At 41.6% G+C, this 24,521-nt stretch overlaps 1 protein-coding gene across 1 annotated transcript in view; it reads right to left on the bottom strand.

Moving 5' to 3' along the window:
* rapgef4a (Rap guanine nucleotide exchange factor 4a) overlaps positions 1-24,521 on the bottom strand; it is a 322,559-nt gene that overhangs the window by 195,305 nt on the left and 102,733 nt on the right. Inside the window, exon 4 of the mRNA XM_039755097.1 lies at positions 16,302-16,448. Coding sequence (XP_039611031.1) covers positions 16,302-16,448 — 147 coding nt within the window. The remainder of the gene's footprint in view (positions 1-16,301; positions 16,449-24,521) is intronic.

The raw sequence follows: 24,521 nt of genomic DNA, 5'->3' as shown, positions 1-24,521 counted from the left end.
TTGCCTACCCCAACAACACTGAGCACAGGGCGCAGATCAAACCTTGACAGGACATCATTTCATTATCTCACTCACATACCCACATTCACCCACCAATGCCAATTTAGACTGCCATTTAATTCAACATGCATCTTCAGAGTACAGTGGAACCTCGGTTCACGACCGTCTCAGTACACGTACAAATCGGTTTACGACCAAAAAGTTCGCCAAACTTTTGCTTCAGTTCCCGACCACACACTCGGTATACGAACAAGTCAGTTTCCCTTTCGGTTTGTACATGTTCAGTCTCTCCCTGTGCAGCGAGCGACTCACACACAGGCAGACGAGAGAGAGGCACGTGCAAGAGAGAGACACACACACAGGCGTTCCAGGCTCACAATGAGAGACACACGCACGCACGAAAGATGGAGGGCTGGACGCATAAGGTAGAAAAGGCTCGTTTTTGTTTTCAGTTCTGTTTACAGCGATCGGTTCATAGCGTGCATTGTGGCACTGTTACTTTTCTTGGTGGTTTATTAAATTATGGATTTTTCAAATGTTAATTTTTTTTCCTTGTGTTTAAAACTCATTAAAAAAAAAGTGTTTTTAGCGAGTGGTTCCTAGCACTATAGCGCAAACTATTGCACTGTTAGTTTTCTCCGTTGTTCAAGGTTTTCTCAGTGTTATTCAATGTTTTTACTTTTAGTTTATTATTACGCTGTGCATTCTATGGCATTATTAACCATATTTGTGCTTAAAAACTAAAAAATATATATATTGTGAACCCGGCCCGGACACAGACAGGCGGACATGTTGATTTCCACCACCACACGTTTATTTTCCACAAATATTTATAAGTTAAATGTCACTAAGACACAGTCCGTGCACAAACACAAACCCTACACACAGTTCTGGCCACTCAATGCCTTCTTCTCTGGGCCGCCTCCAATCTCCTCTCGTGCCTCGTCCTTCTTCCACCCGACTATAGCCTCGACTGACGGGAGACGGCCCCTTTTATTCATGTCCCGGATGAGCTCCAGGTGCTCCCGATACTCCCCTGTAGGCCACGCCCCAGTGTGCCGGAAGTGCCGGCTGTTCTCCTGGCAGCTCACCGGGTGTCCTTTTTAATCTTTCCCCCAGCACGGTGTGGCGGAAGTGCTGAGGTAACAGGTCCCCAAGGCATTGGGGCGCCTCCTGGCGGTGACCACGGGCCCCTGCAGGGTGGGGCTTCCATGCCCTCAACCTGTGGCCCCCAAAGCAACCAGGGCGGCGGCCCCCACGTGATCCAGGGTGGGCGCAGACCCACATCCGGTCCCTCACGGCGTCCCGGCCGGTCGTTGCCCCTGGCATCCCTGACAATATCTACATACAGTTCATACGGTCTGTAACGGATTAATTGTATTTACATACAATCCTATGGTGGAAATGGCTTCGGTTCACAACCAAATCGGTTTATGACCAGAGTTTTGGAACAAATTATGGTCGTGAACGGAGGTTCCACTGTACCACAGAAAAAGTCGCCACACAGACTTGAGAAGAAGCCCCCACACATGTAGTGATCAGCCTTGGACTGTAAGCTATAAGGCAGCAGCACTGACCCCTGTGCTAGCTTGCTGGATACACGTAAACACTTTTAATACAATTAAAAAAAAACACTAGAAGATGGGCACATACAATACAAGCAAGTGACATAATCGCTGCTTTAATACTCAGTACAAGTAAAATATTTCTCTTATACCGACCCTTTCCTTATTGAATGCCATCACTATTGCTTTCTCTTTTTCCCAGCATGAGGACTGATAGCTAAACTGACCTGTGAGGGGCCGCACAGTGAGTGAGTGGGTACTAAATTGTTAAGATGAACTTTGGTAGGGCAAATTTTAACCAGTAGAATACACTGGGATAAGCTTTTAAGTGTGGAGACAGTCGAGGAGCAGTGGATCAGGTTTAAAAATGTTTTATATGTAATGCAGGACAGATACATACCTAAATTTGGAATTAATAGGAAATAAAAAAAAACTCCACAGTGGATAAATAAAGAGTTAAAAAAAGAAGTTGCAAAGGAAAAAACTGATTTATAAAGCAAATAAGACAAATGACTGCAAAGTGAATCGTGGAATGTATGAGAACATGAGGGCAACCATTAAGAAGGATATCAGAGAGGCTAAAAGACAGTTGGAGAGGAATAGAGCAGAGAAGGCGAAAGAAGACCCCAAGAGATTCTTTCAGTATTTTAGTAGTAAAAGAACAGTCAAGGAGGAGGTCAAGTGCATCAGGAATAGTAAAGGGGAATTAAAAGATACAGACAATGAAATAGAGGACTTACATTTTTCTGAGGTGTCCACAAGTGAGCAAGTGGACAACCTCCCATCGGTAAACGCGACTACTAAGGAGGTACTGAGGAATTTGGGAATTGTAGAGGGAGAAGTGCTGCTCAGATTAAATAAAATTGAAAGCTGAAATCAAACAAATCACCAGGACCAGATAATATTTACCCTCGAGTTCTTAAGGAGGCTAGTGAGTACAGATATAAACCCTTGACACATATTTTTAGGAAGTCACTGTGCACTGGAGAGATTCTGAAGGACTGGAAAATGGCAAATATCATCCCATTATGTAAAAATGGTGACCGGGCAGACCCAAGCAACTATAGGCCAGTAAGCTTAACATGCTTCACAGGAAAATTAATGGAAGGAATTATTAAGGATAAGATTGAGCAACACATGGCAAGGACAGGAGTTTAAATGACCAGTCAGTGTGGGCTCAGAAGAGGGAGGTCGTGTTTTACTAACAGGCTGGAATTCTATGAGGAGGCAAACAAAAGGATACGATCAAAGTGGAGCTGATGATGTTATTTATCTGGACTTTCAGTAAGCATTTGATGAGGTGCCACATGAGAGGGCGGGCATCAAACTAAAAGAAGTGGGAGTTCAGGGTGATGTTTTTAGATGGGTGCAGAATTGGCTCAGACACAGGAAGCAGAGGGTGATGGTGTGAGGAACCAAATCAGAACGGGCCGATGTTAAGAGTGGTGACCAGCAAGGGTCAGTGCTAGGCCCGCTGCTATTTTTAATAATATTTGTACTGTTACGCACATAGCAGGAAGTCGTCTCTCATCAGTACATCAGACGTGTTGACGACGGGTGCCTGCCTGCTGTGATAGCGTGTACAGTGCTGTGCAGTATAGATCATCTTAATCTTTTGTCTTCACCCTTCAAGAATGTCTCTGAAACACAAATCTGATGCAAGTGCTGGTGATACAGTGAAGAAGAGAAAAACCATCACCACTGAAAATAAAGCAGAAATAATAAAAAGGTCAGAGAGGTGAAACTCCATCATAGACTTCTGCTGTTCTGATTGCAAAGTCGAGTTGTGTGCTTGTGAGTGTTTCTGAACATATCACATGAAGTACGTTTGCCAAATCTGCAGCTATATAGCAGTGCATACTAGGCATACCGTTCCCACTGCATTTATGTTGATGGCTTAGTATTTATATGCTTCTGTTACACATAACTATATTTCTTGTTAAAAAAAATTCAAGATTTTTGGCTCATAATGCTAAGAAGGTTTATTGGTTACCATACAAATGATTGAGAGTAGGTCTTAGGGCTCGTTTATACTTCACACTCAGAATGCGAACGCGCACGCATCATGGCTGCCACGCGTTCCCAGTGTTCCATTTTTTGCGTCCTCTTAGCAGGTCCTCAGAAAGTAACGCAACGCGACCGCGACTTGCAGTGCCAGCAAAAAGTCAGGGGCACAGTGTGATAAAAGTCGAATGTAACGTCAGAGTCTCTGTTTAATATCGACATGTGACAGAAAGCCACTTTGAGGTTCCTACGGGATCGATGTACGTGCTTTAATGTCTGATGAATGGTTCGATGCAGTGAAGTAAAATGTCGTTATACAGATGCATTTGTGGTGCTTTTATATTCAAGCATCGCATATTCCCGATCGTAATGACACGATACATTTTAAAAGTCTCACAAACCGTCTTTTGTGCCGTCTTTTTTTTCTGGGGCTTCCTCCTGACCTGACAACAGCGGCAGGCAGTGATCGCCACACTGAGCACATTAAATGTATGATCTTCCAACTCTCTGCACATTTAGAATCCTAAGATTTATACTTGATATCACGTTCATGATGAAATGCATTAAAGTATGTATCTTACATTTTACATATAATTTCGTTTAAGTAATGAATACTGTTAATAATTACACACATGGGGGTGACACGGTGGTGGCGCAGTAGCACTGCTGTCTCGCAGGGAGTCACGTCAATGGTGTTCCCTGCCTGGAGTTTCCATGTTTTCCTGCTGGGTTTCCTCCGTGTTCTCCGGTTTCGTTCCAAAGACATGCAGATTTGGTGACACTAAAATGACACCAGCGTGTATGTGTGTGCTTGTATTCACCTTGCGATGAGCTGTTGCCCAGCCTATGGATTGTTTCCTCCCTCGTGCCCAATGTTTGCTGGAATGGACACATCCCTAGATTGATGGATGTAATCATTAGACATCCTTTTCAGAGATATTGCGGTAAGGTGTCATCAGAATTTAATGGCTGTTTCAGGCAATTCACAACACAGTGAAGCTGAACCTGTTCTCACCGTGATGATATCTCGCACTGCCACCTGGTGGAATCTTCAAGATTTACATAAAGTATACGCGCAAGTATAAACAGTAAAACGCTTGCCTAGCAGGAGCGTCCGTGGGAGCATGAGTCGCGTCGCGTGAAGTATAAACCTGGCCTTAGATGGTCCACCAACCAGTCTAACTTAACTAGGGCCGGATGCTGCCAAGTCTCCTTCCCCTTGACCTTAAATGGGTTCAGTAAATGGATGATGTTAGAAACTACTTACATTCTTATTTGTCATCAATTTGCAATATGCAGCTCTACCTTATAACAACACAGAGCTCTTTATATTTTGAAAAGCACGGTTCATCAATAGTGCCATACAAAATCAACAAACATCGAAACGCTTACAGGTCAGTGGCTCTGACCTCTGTAATGATGAAGACATTTGAACGTCTAATTTTTGCAGCATCTCAGATCTGTCACACATTCTCTCCTTCACCCACCACAGTTTGCTTACCATGCTAACAGGTCAATTGAGCAATCAGTAAACATGACTCTCCACTACATCTTAAATGTAAATAGTTTATGCTTGTAAACAATCTTACATCGTTAAAATTTTCTTGATTTTAAAGTTAAAAATAAAAACAAGACTGTGATGTTCGGGCTTTCTGACCTCCATAGTGCCTACGATTGTAATCTTGGTCCACTAGCACCATACAGTACATTAAATCTTGTGCTAGAAACATAAGTGTAATATTTGATAGTAACTTCAAGTTGGATGAAGATATATACACGTATTCTGTTTTTAAAGCTGGTACGTTAAAAATATGAGTGTTAGCTAAGATCAGCCCCTATTTGATGTTAAAAAATGTGGCTCATGTTTTTATTTCTTCACAATTGGACTACTGTACTCATTGGAGTTACCCAGCAGTCCCTTTCATGGCTACAACCCGTCTAAAACACTGCAGATTTTAAAGTGCTATTGTTTGTTCTTAAGTGCCTAAATGGGTTGCGTCCCTCCTATCTTTCCAACCTTTTACTTTCCATCTCAACACATTAGGTCAGGGGTCTCCAACACATCGCTCGCGAGCTACCAGTATCTCGCAACCCCTTTCCAAGTAGCTTGCCAAAGGGTTAATGAATCCTACATAAATTTGAAAACTTAATTAGTCAAAGGCGGCACGGTGGCACAGTGGGTAGTGCTGCTGCCTCACAGTTAGGAGACCCGGGTTCGCTTCCCAGGTCCTCCCTGCGTGGAGTTTGGATGTTCTCCCCGTGTCTGCGTGGGTTTGCTCCCACAGTCCAAAGACATGCAGGTTAGGTGCATTGAAGATCCAAAATTGTGCTTGGTGTGTGTGTGCCCTGAGGTGGGTTGGTGCCCTGCCCGGGATTTATGCCCTGTGCTGCCTGGGATTGGCTCCAGCAGACCCCCGTGACCCTGTGTTAGGATATAGCGGGTTGGATACTGAATGACTGATTAGTGAAATTAGGGGTGGGCGATCTTTCCAAAAAATCATATCACGGCCCTTTTAACACAAAATCACGATCCACAATCTGAATCATTTCAATGTGGCATACACTTAAGAGAATATCCGGACTCAAACCCCTCAAGACCTAAGTAACACTTTATTTTAAATATCAAACAATGGTGAATTCAATTGTTCTCTCGTTCACCTGCTAAGCGGAGTTAAGGAACACACCCCGAAGCTGGCGAGTGAGTGAGGAAGGCCCCTCCACCCGGCCCGTTGCGTGGATCTCGGATTCGCGCAAATAAATCGGTATCGCAAGCGAACTCTTATCTTCCTCACTCGCTGACTTGGTCATCTTGGCCAGATCTTCGTTGCTCAGCGTCTCGGAGTGGGCATCAAGCAGCTCATTGACGATACTTAACTCTTTACACAGCAAAACACGTTGATGCTGAATGAGCAAGACAAGATTTCCTGGTCAACGTAAAGAGGAATTGAACTCTATGCACCGTCGCTGAGCCAGTCAGCACCCAGGAACTTAACCGCGTGCTCAGTTTGGGTAGCTTCTCAGCCATCCGCCAATAGCATCCCTTGTATGAAATCAACTGGGCAAATCAACAGAGGAAGCATGTACCAGAAGTAAAAAGACCCATTGTCCGCAGAAACCCGCTAACCAGTGAAAAATCTGTGATATATATTTAAATATGCTTACATATAAAATCCACGATAGAGTGAAGCCGCGAAAGTTGAAGCGCAATACAGCGAGGGATTACTGTATCTATAGCCAGTCCACTTGGGCCTCATTAGCTCTTTCCTGCATATAGACCTCCCTCCTCTGTTTCCAACTGCCATATCTTAAACATGCAGCTCCTGACTTCAAATCCCTCTATCCGTTGACTGGTTCCTTCCTTGAATACGCTGTTCTCTCAATTTCTAAAACAGACAAGTTCTCCAACATGTCGCTCGCTCACAACCCCTTTCCAAGTAGCTCGCCAAAGGGTTAATTAATCCTACATAAATTTGAAAACTTGATTAGTCAAATTAGGGGAGGGCAATCTTACCAAAAAATCATATCACGGCCCTATTAACACAAAATCACGAGCCACAATCTGAATCATTTCAATGTGGCATACACTTAAGAGAATATCCGGACTCAAACCCCTCAAGACCTAAGTAACACTTTATTTTAAATATCAAATAACGTTGAATTCAATTGTTCTCTCGTTCACCAGCTAAGCGGAGTTAAGGAACACACCCCGAAGCTGGCGAGTGAGTGAGGAAGGCCCCTCCACCCGGCCCGTTGCGTGGATCTCGGATTCGCGCAAATAAATCTGTATCGCAAGCAAACTCTGATACAAAGAGAAATGAGAGAAGTCGAAAATTCAACTTAAATGTTCAAGCAAATTATAGAAAAAAACCCAAACACAATACGTTAAGTAGTTCTCTCGTGAAAAGTGGACAGACAGAGAGACAGACAGACAGACATTGGATTTTCTATATTATATATTAGTAAACCTTCAAAATAATGTGCAGGTAAAGACTTAGGACAGCATTCTCAGAATATCTGGAGCTTAGTAGAGCCATTAACTATGAGAATCTTCACCAAGCGGTTCTGAAAATGTCTACTTTGTTTGGGTCTCCATACCTTTGTGAGTCTAACGTGAATGTCATGAAATCAAAGTTCAGAACACGACTGACAGACGAACATTTAAATGACTCCATAAGAGTGAACCTCAGTGGCTCCACTCCACCAGACACCTGCCTCTCTTGTTGAGTCATCTGACTGACTAAAAAACACGTCACACATGCGACTGAACCTGTGAATAAAGTGACACAGTGACATGTGACAAAATGACAAATGAATAAGTCAGATCTGTGTGTTTGGAATTATCCTGTTTTGTTTTGACAGCATTCATGTTTTAATTCAGTAGTGTGAGATACACTAGAAAATGCCTACAGACACACAAAATGCACTTGCAGGTGAACTCAGTATTTTTTGGTCATGTTTTAATGCAAAATGTGAGTTGTGGACACAGACATTTTGTAAATGTTCAGGCAAACCAAGCTTATTCAGTTTGTCTGGGTTGAAATAAACTATGAGAATAAACGTTAGAAAACATGAGTAGCTCTCGGCCATTTTCATTTTGTAAAAGTAACTAAAAAAGGTTGGAGAGCCCTGCATTAGGCTGTCTGATCAGATGCTGCTAGCTGTGCCGAAGGCTCGACTTAAACTTAAAGGTGTGCGGGCTTTTGCAACAGCCGTTCCTAGGCTTTGGTACAATCAACCTGCTTATGCCAGGTCTGCTACAACTGTGGCCATTTTTAAATCCAGGTTCAAAACACATCTTTTCTTTTTTGGCTTTTAATTAGAATTGGTTCTTTTTAATCCATCCATTTTCTAACCCGCTAAATCCGAATACAGGGTCACGGGGGTCTGCTGGAGCCAATCCCAGCCAACACAGGGCACAAGGCAGGACTTATACTGTGTTGTATGTTTTATGTATTTTGTTTAAGTTTATCCTGTCTTAGAATGTAGTTCTTTTTACCTTGTTTATTCTAATGGCACATCACCTTGGCCAGTGTTTATGGAGGAATATTTCGGACAAAATGAAATAAATAAATAAATGCGTAAATAAATAAAAGTACTGTGAAATGTGAGCATAAATAAATAAATGTGTCATGAAATCACAGCCTTAATAAATAAATATGTCATGAAATGAGAGCATAAATAAATAAATGTGTCACGAAATATGTTTTTCGTTGCTTATTTATTTATTTCATTTTGTCCGTAACATTCCTGCAAACCGTCATGAAATACGGCTTGAAATAAAACTGTCACTTTCACTCGTCAAAGTTGAGAGGGTGGGCTCTAACACGCCCTCTAGTTACTGATTGGTGAATTGATAGCACAAGAATTAATTAGAAAAATGCTTACTACTGCCGATGAAATGGATTCTGCGAAGATATTACGTATTTCAGAGAGAGAATTGAAGATTTATCGGAAGAAATTACAATGTTGGCGGCCCTTTTAGAACTGAGTATTTGACCCTTGTTTTACGAGTATAAAGTCAGTTGCATATTCGCAGCTACTTTTTCAAACAACTGTACAGCTCTGATCAGTGGTAAAGTTGTTCAGTTCAAAATATTAGGTGGAGCTGCTTTGGGCATTCCATGTTAAAGTACCTAACCTAATTCAGCCGTTGCAGCTCACCGTATATCAAACTGGCTCATTCAGCCTTGTGATCATCTTCTCCAAATACACCATATAGATCTGCAATCTGTTGTACTTTTAAACCGCATAACAGAAGGTGTTCTATTGACTCAGCTGGAATGTCAAAGGATGGACGTCCAGAGCAGGGTACTGCATCACCTGAACTGGAGTGTAGTAGAGTCTGTTCCACCTGTTCTTCGATAATTTCAAAAACAGTTTCATCTACATCGGAGTCTAAAAGGGCCGCCAACATTGTAATTTCTTCCGATAAATCTTCAATTCTCTCTCTGAAATACGTAATATCTTCGGCAGAATCCATTTCATCGGCAGTAGTAAGCATTTTTCTAATTAATTCTTGTGCTATCGATTCACCAATCAGTAACTAGAGGGCGTGTTAGAGCCCACCCTCTCAACTTTGACGAGTGAAAGTGACAGTTTTATTTCAAGCCGTATTTCATGACGGTTTGCAGGAATGTTACGGACAAAATAAAATAAATAAATAAGCAACGAAAAACATATTTCGTGACACATTTATTTATTTATGCTCTCATTTCATGACATATTTATTTATTAAGGCTGTCATTTCATGACACATTTATTTATTTATGCTCACATTTCACAGTACTTTTATTTATTTATGCATTTATTTATTTATTTCATTTTGTCCGAAATATTCCTCCATAAGTGTTGGCTATTTTAAATGTGCTTTTTAAATAAACTAACTAAACCACATCTTGAAGCACCTCATCTACATATGCCAGAATCCTTTTATTAATTGCAGTTCTGCAGTTAACACAATCATACCAGAGCATCTTCATTCAATTCTCAGTATGAACCTGGACTGTGCCACATGTCTCTGACTCTCTAAGAACAGACGTCAGATTGTCAAGATGAACAGATACCAGTCAGGGCCCCTGAGCCTGAGCACAGAGACCCCTCAGAGGTGTGCTCAGTCTCCTCTCCTTTTATGTCTCTACACCAATAACTGCACCTCCAGTTAGCCATGTATTAAACTGGCACCCTGACTGGTCTGATCCCAGATGGGGAGGAGGTGTCATATCGGATGAACGAGCCAGTTGGTGCACCCTCAACAATCCTAACTTGAATACCTTGAAAAGAGTGGAAATGATTTTGGATTTTAGGACAAACTCCTCACCTCCTAGACCCCTACTTTTAAATGATGTTGCTCTGAATAGGGTGGAATTATTTTAATTTCTAGGCATCACTCACTTGTCTGAACAGGAATGAAAACATAACTGATCTTATCAGAAAAGCTAAGCAGCAGATGTTTTAAATCCATCAACTTAAAAAGTTTAATCTGTCCCTATTAGAGAGACAGCAATAATTAAGAGACACGGCTCACATTTCAAGGTGCACCTCCCAGCATGCACGGGAGCACATATTATGGGATGTTCAAAAAGCAAAAGAGATGCACCTTGTACTACAGTAGTCATTTATGCATAGAGAAATATTTGTTGGGCGGCACGGTGGCTCAGTGGTAGCGCTGCTGCCTCGCAGTTAGGAGACCAGGGTTTGCTTCCTGGGTCATCCCTGCGTGGAGTTTGCATGTTCTCCCCGTGTCTGCGTGGGTTTCCTCCCACAGTCCAAAGACATGCAGGTCAGGTGTATTGGCGATTCTAAATTGTCTCTGGTGTGTGTGCCCTGCGGTGGGCTGGCAGCCTGCCCGGGGTTTGTTGCCTGCCTTGCACCCTGGGATTGGCTCCAGCAGACCCCCGTGACCCTGTCCTATAGGATATAGCGGGTTGGATAATGGATGGATGGAAATATTTGTTTGTAATAACTGAGAATCAGTGGTGTGCTGAATTAATAAGAAGTGTGGGTTAATGGCAAGAGGTGGGTTCATTTGCATTGTATGTTTTTTAAAATGCAAAGTTGTTTAAAGTGTACTGTTTTGCATTTATATATTGGGAATGTGCCTTAGTGTTATTTACATGCAGCAATATTATTTAATAAAAGTTTATAGTATTACATCAATGTACTTTACTATAAGTTTGTTAATACAGTTCACTGATACTTTATTGATTTGGATTTCATACTGCCCATAAGGGCCAGCACGGTGGTGCAGTGGTACCAGTAAGGAGGCCTCGGTTCTCTTCCCGGGTCCTCCCTGCGTAGAGTTTGCATGTTCTCCCCGTGTCTGCGCGGGTTTCCTCCCACAGTCCAAAGACATGCAAGTTAGGTGCATTGGCAATTCTAAATTGTCCCTAGTGTGTATGCTTGGTGTGTGTGTGTGTATGCCCTGCGGTGGGCTGGTGCGCTGCCCGGGGTTTGTTCCTGCCTTGCGCCCCGTGTTGGCTGAGGTTGGCTCCAGCAGACCCCCCCGTGACCCTGTGTTAGGATATAGCGGGTTGGAAAATGACTGACTGCCCATAAGCTACTACCTAATTTGTGTAATACTGACAACTAGTGGACTTTTGGGTAATTTGCCAATAGGTTTTATGAATTTGTTTTGTTGTAGACCACACACACACACATATAAATCTATCCAAATACAGGTTATATCTTCAAATAAATAAATCAGTTTCATTCTGAGCTGCCGTGTGGAATTCTCTGCATCATTTACCAGTGTCCTGACCGACACTCCGGAGTGAACACACTAATGATACAACAGTCCTTTGCTTCACTCCCAATCAGTGCTTGTGTCAGTTTATAGAGCAGTTATTGAAAGTCCCCTCACTTTCTCCTTAATAGTCTGGTAGGGCAAATGCATCTCCTCACTCCAAACTAAAACTGCAGTGTGTTATTGGGACTGTAGACTTGAATATGGACTCCACTGTGGTCTTGTATGCACTGAGCTAGTAATTATGTTGTTTGAGTTAAGCGCAGCATTTGAGACCATTGACCATTCTATTTTACTGCACAGGCTTGCCTGGTTTAGCTCTTATTTATCAAATCAATCCCAGTATGTACAGAAATCTGCTGACAGGACTCCATCATTATACACAGAAGTGACATATGGTGTCCTGCAGGGCTCAGTACTCGGACCTTTACTGTTTTCACTTTACAGGCTTCCACTGGGACCTCTCATTAGGAAACATGATGTTAATTTTCACTCGTACGCAGATGACACCCAGTTATACCTTTCTTTTAGAGCAAATGAAGTTTTTTCAATGACTTTAATTAGTTGCGTTAGTGAATTAAAGGAGTGGATGAATGAGAACTACTTGTCTTTAAACACAAATAAAACAGAGATGTTAATTATTGGAGGGAATGACGCTGATCACAACAATATTCTCTCATCATTTAACTCAGTTGGAATCACCTTTAATTTTACTGAATCAGCCCGCAATCTCAAAGTTATCTTTGACTCTAGGATGTATTTTAAAGTGCACAATACAAAGTTGTCCAAATCATGTTTCTTCACATCTTAAAAATGTTGGGAAATTAAGGCGTTTTTTCTAAATAAGCGGGATTCTGAGAAATGTATTTATTTATTTCTAGTAGGACTGACAACTGCAATGCGGTGTTCACTGGATGTTCAAACTGTTCTTTATACAGCCTCCAGTTAATCTAATGCTGCTGCAACTATTATAAAAACAAGAAAATACAAATACATCACTCCAGTTCTTAAATCCTTACACTGGCTCCCGGTTAAGTTTAGGGCAGATTTCAAAATCCTCCTTTTAACATATAAAGCCTTAAATGACCGAGGTCCGGCTTACTTGTCTGAACTTATCATGACTTACAAACCTGAGCGCACATTGAGATCTCAAGATGCCAGTCTGCTTATGATTCCAAGGATTAATAAAATAACAGTAGGAAGTCGAGCTTTTAGTTACAGGACCCCTAAACTGTGGAGTGGTCTGCCTGCTACTATAAGAGATGCCCCATCGGTCTCAGCTTTCAAAACCTGGCTGAAGACTCACAACTGCAGTTTAGCACACCCTGACTAGAGCTGCTGATTAACTGTACAGACTGCATCTCTGTTGTTATTCATTAACACTAAAACATAAGTAACATGATAGTTAGAATTTGTTACTAACCCTCACCTATTCTGTTTCTCTTCTCGGTACTCTTTTTCAAAGAAGTATCAGGCGTGCTAATTGATAATGTTCTTGACATAGTAAATTCGTCACTAGATACTGGGGTCTTCCCAGACTGTCTTAAGACTGCTGTAGTTAAACCCCTACTTAAGAAACATAATCTTGACCCTCGGCTCTTGAAAATTTTAGACCCATCTCTAACTTGCCTTCTTAAGTAAAGTTCTAGAGAAGGCAGTCATTATGCAGTTAAATGACCACCTAAATAAACCTGCTATTCTTGATAAATTTCAGTCAGGTTTTAGAACAAATCACAGCACAGAAACTGCACTCGTTAAAGTAGTAAATGACTTGCGGGTAAATGCAGACAGAGGCCATTTATCTGTTCTCATCCTCTTAGATCTGAGTGCTGCATTTGACACCATTGATCACAACATTCTTAGAAATCGCCTTAGTCAATGGGTGGGCCTCTCTGGCAGTGTCTTAAATTGGTTTGAATCCTACCTGACAGGGAGAAAATATTTTGTTAGTTGTGGGAATTACAACTCGAAGACACATGATATCCAATATGGTGTTCCACAAGGCTCTATCCTGGGTCCGCTGTTATTCTCAATCTATATGCTTCCGTTAGGTCAGATTATCTCAGGGCACAACGTGAGCTACCACAGCTATGCTGATGACACACAGCTGTACTTATCAATAGCACCTGATGACCCCGATTCTATTGATTCACTAACACAATGTCTGACTAGTATCTCAGAATGGATGAATAGTAATTTTCTCAAGTTAAATAAAGAGAAAACTGAAATTTTAGTGATCAGCAATAATGGATACAATGAGGCTATTAGAAATAAACTGGATACATTAGGATTAAAAGTCAAGACGGAGGTAAAAGCTTAGGGGTGATTGTTGACTGTAATCTGAATTTTAAATCACATATTAATCAGATCATTAGGACAGCATTTTTTCACTTAAGAAACATAAGTAAAGTTAGACCTCTTTTATCACTGAAAGATGCTGAAAAATTAATTCACGCGTTTGTTTTCAGTCGACTAGATTACTGTAACGCACTCCTCTCAGGACTACTAAAAAAAGACATAAATCACTTGCAACGAGTGCAGAATGCAGCTGCTAGAATCCTAACTAGGAAAAGAAAATCAGAACACATTACTCCAGTTTTGATGTCACTACACTGGTTACCTGTGTCATTCAGGATTGACTTTAAAATTCTGCTTATGGTTTATAAAGCCTTAAATAATCTACCCCATCTTATATATCGGAATGTCTGACACCTTATATTCCAAATCGTAACCTCAGATCCTCAAATGAGTGTCTCCTTAGAATTCCAAGAACAAAACTTAAAAGAAGTGGTGAGGCGGCCCTTCTGCTGTTATGCACCTAAAATCTGGAATAGCCTGCCAATAGGAATTCGCCAGGCTGATACAGTAGAGCACTTTAAAACACTGCTGAAAACACATGACTTTAACATGGCCTTTTTATAACTTCATTTTAATCGTAATTTAACTTAATCCTGATACTCTGTATGTTCAATTCATCATAACAACTATTCATGGTGGCTCTAAAATCGGTACTGACCCCTACTCTCTTTTCTGTTTCTTTTTCCGGTTTCTTTGTGGTGGTGGCCTGCGCCACCTCCACCTACTCAAAGCTTCATGATGCTCCAACAATGATGGACGGATTAAAAGGAAGAAGTCTACGTGACCATCATCATCATCAAGCCCTTCCGTGAGAACCCTAAATCCAAAGAGGACTGTTTCATTTATGTTAGGTAGAATGCCCAGAGGGGACTGGGCGGTATCATGGTCTGGAATCCCTACAGATTTTATTTTTTCTCCAGCCATCTGGAGTTTTTTTTGTTTTTTCTGTCCCCCCTGGCCATTGAACCTTACTCTTATTCGATGTTAATGTTGATTTATTTTTTATAATTATGTCTTTCATTTTTCTATTCTTTAATATGTAAAGCACTTTGAGCTACTGTTTGTATGAAAATGTGCTATATAAATAAATGTTGTTGTTGTTGTTGTACTCAAATGTGGCACTTGGTGCCACTGCCCACCTGCCAAGTTGTTCTGCCTGCCTGAGGTAAAGTCATCCCTGATGGAGGATCACAGGAATTGTCGGGTAGAGGGGTCCTTTAATCGGATTGACTGCCCCAGAGCTGTCTCAGCTGTGGAATGGCCAATAGGGGGATGCAACTTATTGGCTTCCGGTATTCTGAACAAAACCAAATCATATTATGGGATATCATCTACTGTTGAATTCTGCTCTGTACTTGTAATATTTCTATTACACTATTATATTGTATTGAGGATTACTTGTGCTCTGTTCTGTGTATTGTATTGTATTTACCCCCTTTTTCTGACACCCACTGCATGTCCAACCTACCTGGAAAGAAGTCTCTCTTTGAACTGCCTTTCTCAAGATTTCTTCCATTTTTTTCCCTACAAGGTTTTTTTTTTGAGAGTTTTTCCTTGTCTTCTGAGAGAGTCAAGGCTGGGGGACTGTTAAGAGGCAGGGCCTGTTAAAGCCCATAGCGGCACTTCTTGTGTGATTATATTTTATTGCATCACTGGCCACTCATCTGGGCAACCATCTCAGTTATTACCATCAAGGAAAATTTAACGGTCACAAAACGCAAGAACTACTAGATGTATAAACAGTTTCTTTCCTACAGAAGTCACTCTGTTTACAGACAGCCTCTGATTCACCTCCGACTTTTCCTGCTTTCTACAATCTAAATTATGTTTATTTTGTATTTATAAAGTAAACTTACCTGATATAATACTGTGCAGGTGCAGTTCTACCTTACTGCATTGTTTTATATATCAGTGCTTTGTGTAATATATTTTCACTATATATAACATGATGGTGTCATGTATTGAATTTTGTGTTGTTTAATTGCATTTACTTAAGTTATATGTAAAGATGAAACACCAAAAGAAATCCCTAGCAGCTATGTTGCCTGGCAATAAAAAAGTTCAAGTTCAAAATCAAATGCACATTTTAAAGTTGATTGCGACGAAGGAAATACGAGATTTTCGCGTCTTACCTCCCACAGCAACTTGAACTCCTTCTGTTCGATGCGCAGCAGCTCGCTGAACTCCCGGGTGACGATGGTGGCGTGGCGAGGCGTGTTATCCAGAATGGACTCGCCAAACGCCGTTCCGATACCCAGAGTGCAGATGGTGACAGCATCCTTAAAAAAAGACAAGGTTGCCTTATCTTTTTCATTACAAAAGAAATAATACAACACTGACCACTGACAAAATGGACGCATGACGTAACATTCAGGAGTATTTCGGGTGTTGTGAAAGTAACAGCTTCCAGTGCCCGCGTTTTGTTATTTTGCGCAGGCGCATCAAGGCGGTATTGCTTTCGAGCTCCTTTGTGCACCGTTTTGCCTTTTTTACTTTCTCGTATATCAAGTATTGGGAAAGTATTGTAATCGTCCAAAAAGTCGATGTCGCGATTTTCATAAATCTCGAAATTTTAGACCCCCCAGACTTTCTTGTATACGAAGTATAGGGAAATTACTGGAATCCTCCAAAAATTTAAATTCAATTCCGAGTCCGAAAATATAATTTTTCGAATTATGACTGTGTGTGTAAACACAATGACTTGAGTACGCATTCATTTAGGTCAACCAAATTTTGCATACAAGTATTAGGTACAAATCGTAGATTTCTATCAACTTTTGGGCTATTTCCGTTAACCAGAAGTGGTATTTTACCTTTTATTCATGCAGCTGCATAGTCCAATTTATTCAACTTTAATTTTACTAGGGACGTTCAAAATGGGGTAAAAAGGCAGTGGTAGCGCTGCTGCCTCGCAGTTAGGAGACCCGGGTTCGTTTCCCGGGTTCTCCCTGCGTGGAGTTTGCATGTTATCCCCGTGTCTGCGTGGGTTTCCTCCGGGCGCTCCGGTTTCCTCCCGCAATCCAAAGACATGCTGGTTAGGTAGATTGGCTATTCTAAATTGGCGCTTGGGGTGTGTGTGTCCTGCGGTGGGTTGGCACCCTGCCCTGGATTGGTTCCTGCCCTGTGTTGGCTGGGATTGGCTCCAGCAGACCCCCGTGACCCTGTATTCGGATTCAGCGGGTTAGAAAATGGATGGATCGATGTTCAAAAAGTTTCCGCATTTTTTTTTACTCTGTTAAGAATTTCAAAAACAAATGACATCACTTTTCTACATAGTCATCTTTGATTGCGATGCAATTTTCCCAGTGTCGTACCAACTTTTTAATGCCCAAATACTACTCCTCCCGCCTTCACCGTTTCCAACGAAAATATAAAAGTGCGGAAACTTTTTGACCGTCCCTCGTGTATTAATAATTGTTTAATAGATTATTAATTAGATTGGATTTGCTGTTGACGGTTCTTTAATGTACACAATGTAAAAATATAATCATTGTCTTGTGCAGGGGTCCCCAACCCCCGGTCCGTGGCGCCGTCTGACAGCCGGGCCGCGAGACTCACTCAGTGAGGGGCTGCAGCAAAAAGGCTGCCCCCTTCACTGAGGATACTTTTCAGAACGCTAGGCGGGCCGGGCTTTGCAGCGGCGCAGAGAGGGGAGAGAGACTGAGATGAGCGAGTATTACAACGAAGTATTTTTATGTTTCTGACAGTGTCCCCATATGACACGAGTCCACAGAAATCTCGTTACTACGAAGTACATTCAGCAGCAGATACTTTCATTACAACGAAGTGACCTTGAAATGCTTGAATGAATCATCCACAGAGCAGTTAGTTCTGTGGTCGCAGCTCAGTTGTACACATTTGCACAACGATCCCCAAACCGAAATATTGTAAAACAAAAATGTTCTTTTTTCCGAACTTTCCTTGTACTGTTTTTTTTTTTTTTGCTGTTTCTGTTTTCTTTGGTTTTCAGTGATACATTTTGCTTATTGCTCGTCAACATTTGAAAAACATCCATTGGAATTGAACTCATTGTCACCCTTCTATAGAAACGGGAGACACGAAAAAACGATAACAGTGTTAATGTTTGTGACGTGCAATCTGTTGGAATGACAAATGCAATGCATATGTCTTTGTTATACTGTATGTAAAAAAGAAGAACAATCTCGGGTTGCAAACGTATACGAACTGCTGCATCTGAGGACGGCGAAAAAGCCGTTTTTATGTGGTTCAGTGATGCTCCTTCAATAAACATTCCTATTAATGCGGCACTCATTCAAGAAAATATGTGGTTTTTAAACTCTCTTGGGACCTCTGTCAACGGGACAACACGCTGTGAGCCTGCTGTTTCCCTGCCCCGGTGTTCTGATGATTTGTCCTACTTTGTCGAAGTATCCTACCGTAGTTTATTGTAAGTCGTAACATTAAACTTATAACGTTATACCATGTCATCATTTAACATGTTGTATTTAGAAGTCGTCTATCAAATTTATGGAAATGTTAACATTTCTCAATTTATTATATATGCATCATTTAATGCCCGATAGACACAGCCTGATGCAAAGATTTCATAAGACGGTCATTACTCGTGCATGGATACAATGGCCTGTACAAGATTAAAAGTCACACATGCAAAATATACAACTTATAAAATGTTGACAATAAATACCTATGCAGTAAATAGTAATAAATGCATTAATGTAGTAAGGCTAAGTTGCGTAATTTTGGTCTGCGCATGCGTAGTATCAGTGAGTACAGTAGATCATTTCGATGGGTAGGATGTTTCGTTAGAACATCTGCAATGGACAAACAATCTTACACAGATGCTGCAATCGCGCTTCGGGATGCACTTCAGTGTGACATTCCCATTTCCCAAAAGAGTGCAGAAACCTCACAATATGAAGAAGAAGATGATTATTATTCGGATACAGATTGATAACTGTGCTGCCCACAACATACTTCCACATTCAGATAATGTTCGCGTTGAATTCCACCCGCCCAGTTGCACTTCAGTGCTTCAGCCATTGGATTTGGGTATCATTCGCACCATGAAAGTGTATTATCCCAAGGAAATGCTGAGAAAAAGTCTCGTCAGCATAACTTGTAGGCAAGAGGAGATTAAAGTTAACACTAAAGAAACTATTGAAGCTGCTTCCATTTCCAACATCCTGTCTTTGTGAGGCAGCGTTTTCTGCAGTGACAGCAACCAAAACGAGATTACAGAGTAGACTGAACATAAGAAACACATTCGCGTGTCACTGTCTTCCATTGTACCCAGATGGGATCTTATGGGTGCAGGAAAACAAGCTCAGGGCTCCCATTGATTCTGCATTATGGTAAGCTGTATAATTTCTATTACGCTATTTAAACCTAATAATAATAATAGAAATGTAATGGAAATTGTGTATAAAACTGCCCTACGAACCCGCCCCTAAAAAAAAACCCAAACCCCACCCCCACCACCGGTCCCTGGAAAAATTTGCTTCTTTTCGTGTCAAAAAGGTTGGGGACCACTGGTCTTCTGGTTTACTCCTCGAATATCCTTCACCATATATAAGTATAAGAGAAGGTCAGAGAAGACCACTCCCGATTTTTGATTTAACGCATGCTCAGTCTCACAAGTCGGCCTGATCGTCCACATACAGTCGCGTTTTCCTCTTTTTTAGCAGTCGCCGTTCAATCGAGGATGGTTAAATCTGGTCACAACTGGATTAGGTGGTATCTTGGTTTTAGAGGGGTGCTCAAACTTCGAGAGCTGTCAGTAAACTTTACTAAAGAAGTGTGGAAAAAAGCCACTTATTAGTACGTGATTTTTTTTTTAACTTGCAAGCAGTTTGGTGCAAGTAGTGTGTTCTTTTATTTACTTAGCGAGATCTCATGAACAAGGAAACATGAAATAGAATGTAAGTGTACTCGTCCACAAAATGACTCTTTAACTTAACAAGTATTGTTTAACGAGAATCAATGTCTTCTACTCAATAAAATAACTTTTTCAGATTTACTTAAGATGCAGTAGGATGCTCAACATACAGTATGGATTAAGCACTGAGCTTGAAGAAACACATAACATGGAAAAAATAATTTTGTGCAGTGTCAACGTTCAGTTGTGATGTATGGCCGATCCTGTGACATTGATTTCTCTGCACGCTCAGGATAAATCTATTGGGGAAGCGACCGTACACACGTGACCAACTGAACTTTCCACCTAGTCTTCAGGCTTTAGGTGAAGACAAAGCTAACTTCTATATTTGGGAACCGATTTATTTATTTATTTATTTATTTATTTATTTATTTATTTATTGTCTGGGTCTTCAAAAATGTCTTGACCCTGGAATGATACTATCAATGTTATTTTTGACTTTGAAAATGTGAAATAAGTACATTCATCCTTGTTATAGTGACACATGTTGCCACATTGACTAAATGAACTAAATGGGATGTTTACTTCATATATCTAATTAAAGTCAACTAGCCAACCCGCGGCGTACCATACGCCGCATAATCAGGCCGTTTTTTAATGATTTTTAAACACAGGGAGAAAATTAACATTTGAAAAATCGGTAATGTAATAAATCAGCAAGAAAAGCAACATTGTAACAATGCACGGAACAGACCAACACACAATCGTCCGTGACTGAAAACTGGTGGACCGCAATCGCGCCTTCTCTTGCCAGACGGCGGGATGGGGGTGCACGGCGCGGAGTGTGGAGCAGAACGGGAGGAGAGGAGAAGGACGTCCATTCAGCTCCTTCCGTCATGCTAGTCTGCTGAATTCTCGTGCAGTATGTACTGCCCACTCATGTGCATGTGTCATGTGCCCACTCCAACTTGTCACTTGAGTCGTTGGCTGCTTTTCTATATACGAGATGTGGCAGAAAAGTAATGAGACTGATTTTTTATTAACCAAAGTTTTTATTTTTTTCAAACATCAATGTTATCCCTTCAAAGTAGTTCCTTGGGCAGCTACACACCGATGGAGACGTTGTTCCCACTGTTGGTTGCAGCGCTGGAAGTCTTCAACCGGTACGGTCTTCAGCATGTCCGTTACACTCTTTTGGATGTTTTCTAAAGTCTCGAAATGACGACCTTTGAGGACATTTTTCAGTTTAGGAAAAAGTCACACGGACTGAGGTCAGGTGAATAAGGGGGCTGGGGAACCACAGGAATGCCTTTTGAGTTCAGAAATTCTGTTATGGAGAGGGCAGTTTTTCGGCACCATTTTGGCACAGACCTTTCGCATGTGCAAATGTTCAGTCAAAATTTGATGAACGGTAAATCTGTTCAAATTTAATTGTCCACTCAACATTCTTAATGTTAGACGGTCTGATCTCACAAGAGTGTTCACACGTTCGATGTTTTCATTGGTTTTCGAAGTTGAAGTCCTCCCTGAACGGTGTTCATCTTCAACGTGTTTTCTGTCTCCCAAAAATGATTTGTGCCAGCGAAAAACTTGAGCTCGGGATAAAGAATGTTCCCCATAGGCCTGTTTTAACTTTTCAAACGTCACACTTGCCGTTTAATGGCACAACGTTGCTCCAAATTCCGCTGTTCCATTTTGCGTGACGCACAACCAAAACACAACTTCACTAATAGCAGTCACAAAAATCACGTAGTTAACGGAAGGAGTTGAAACTCGCACTGAGCTATGGGAGGGTACTGATACACGTGCTCTATTAAGGACAACAGCGCAGCGTTGCCAGATCACTTGCAGTTTTGCCAGTCTCATTACTTTTCTGCCACACCTCGTATAATCCACCAAGACACCCGACCACAGTAATAGCGAGGTGGGTGTGCACAAAGGGTAGGGACGCAACCAGTGGGAGCGTATGAGTTGCACTTAGTAGGAATTCCACGGTTTGCAGCCCGAATGGGGTTCAACGGCTTACCCACGCCTCTCTGCGCCGGGTAGACACACGCTCAATCTCACGCATAATTATTTATTGAATGCTAAACACTTTTGGAAAGACACGGTTGTCTAAAACGGGTTGGTGTGAGAATACAACAGTAAGTGAATGAAAAGATGGAACTCTGGAGAGAGCAAAATACAACACAATAGTGAACCCGTGGCATAAGAAACGCCGCATAATTATTTATCGATGGTTGAACACTTCTGGAAAGACACAGTTGTCTAAAAAGGGAGGGTTTGAGGATACAACAGAAAGTGAATGAAAAGATGGAACTCTGGAGAGAGCAACATATAATTGTCCGTGAGTGAAGAAGACGCATGTTTGTTGCGGATGCGAATTACTGTATGTAGCGTGTTAAACAGTTTGCTATGGTGCACGCGGTTTGTGCGTCGTAACTGAAAACTCGGTTTTTAAAGACTGCTCACTTCATTGTGTTTTAACCTCAGTTGTAAAGGATTGTTTTAAGGATCCCATGGGATACCTCTCGCAAACTGTTTTACACGCTGCATATGGCGACTCACCTCCGTGAGAAACATGCCTCTATGAACAGTCAACGTGGCTCGGAGGTACATGAGGCCTCTACGACAGACGAATATAAATGACGCCGTTCTTTCTGTGTCGTCGCGCCTGAGTTGGTGGGCGTGGCTCTGCGAGTTGTCGTCGTATCCAATGGTCTTGGAGTTGGTGGCTGTGGCTCCTCCCTGCGTGCGCCATAGGTGCCTTACTTGTCGGCGACTTAGTGAATCCACGCCCCTTCCGGCGTGCTATCCATGGGTATCTTGCCTTAGTGAATCTATACTAATAAAAGGCAAAGCCCTCACTCACTCACTCACTCACTCACTCACTCACTCACTCACTCACTGACTCATCACTAATTCTCCAACTTCCCGTGTAGGTAGAAGGCTGAAATTTGGCAGGCTCATTCCTTACAGCTTACTTACAAAAGTTGGGCAGGTTTCATTTCGAAATTCTATGCCTAATGGTCATAACTGGAAGGTATTTTTCTCCATTAACTGTAATGGAGTTGAGCTGGAATGACGTGGGGGCTGAGTTTCGTGTGACATCATCACGCCTCCCACGTAATCACGTGAACTGACTGTCAACGCAGTGCGTAGAAAACCAGGAAGACCTCCAAAAAGCGCTTAAGAAAACATGCATTATATAATTGAGAAGGCAGCGAAAAACAATAAGAAGCGAGCGAGTGACATATACTACCATATTCATGAGTGTTGCTGCCTCGGAAAGAAAGAAAGGTGTAAACCTAAACTTTAAATTACGTTCATAGACAGGCTACGCTGGCGTTTCACATGCCCACAGGTAATGCGGGATACAAGTTTAATGAGAGGACGCAGGATATAAGCGAGAGTTTTGATCACTTTGTAACTAAGTTAAAATTGTAGGTGAAGGGGTGTGCTTATGCAAATTCAGAGACTGTGTTTGTGGGGATTGACAGTTAAAGGCGGTGGGGAGTCACGTCATCATCTCCCCTCCCATTCATCTAATTTCGCTCTGAGCTGAGCTCACGGCTAACGTCGTCATCCGAAGCAACTTCGTCAGACTGCCACCAAATACTCACAGAAAAATCCACAAGTTAATACACACTCTGTCTCTATAGTTTCTCCACACTGAATCCTCCAGGCACTACTTACAAAAGGTCACATTGACAATCGTGTTACGTTATTTTTAAAATCTTTCCTTTTCTTAGCACAAGCACAGCTGAGAAGCTTCGATGCATGTGCTCCATAACGTTAAAAATAATGCATTTAATCACACTTTGCATTACAAGCACAGGGGAGCTTTTGTCAATGCATGATTTCCTGGTACACGATTACATTGATCAGCATCCCGATTCATTTTACCCTCGCACCACCTTAGTTTGAGAAGAAGTCTGAAAAAATATGAGGTTAACACAGAAAAACATCACCAATTCAAGCTTTATGAATAATCGATTCGCCATCAATAATTGTTTTGGTAAAGCCATCCTCCTTCCATTTTATAATTTTTCCGCCAATAGCCATGATTAAATGAACGGTAAATAAAGTAAAAGCAAAGCGAGGGTGACTTATTTAGGCAGGCATATATATGACAGCAACACTCATGACAATGTCAATCATGTTACGTTATTATTAAAATGTTTCCTTTTCTTTTCATTACTTCTTTAACACACTACTTCTCGCTGCAGGCGTATTTTGATATATATATATATATATATATACATATATATCATATAATATATGAATGACCTCCAAAGAGCGCTGAGACTTTTGATATCATGAACGGTCTGCAAAACTGTGGTCTCCTGCCCAGCAAAGTCGAGCAGCCAGCGCGTGAATAGCTGTGCCGGCCTTTGACGCTGACTGCGCTTCTGCCTTAAGTCAAAGTGAGCACTTTTAATTTTTATCCTCCCCTGCGCTATAGCCCAGACAAGTGCAAACACGGGACCCCTTT

Source organism: Polypterus senegalus, chromosome 6 (assembly GCF_016835505.1).
Source record: "Polypterus senegalus isolate Bchr_013 chromosome 6, ASM1683550v1, whole genome shotgun sequence".
Lineage (NCBI taxonomy): Eukaryota > Metazoa > Chordata > Cladistia > Polypteriformes > Polypteridae > Polypterus > Polypterus senegalus.
Note: the sequence above shows the minus strand (reverse complement) of the source record. Positions and strands in the feature narration are given on the sequence as shown.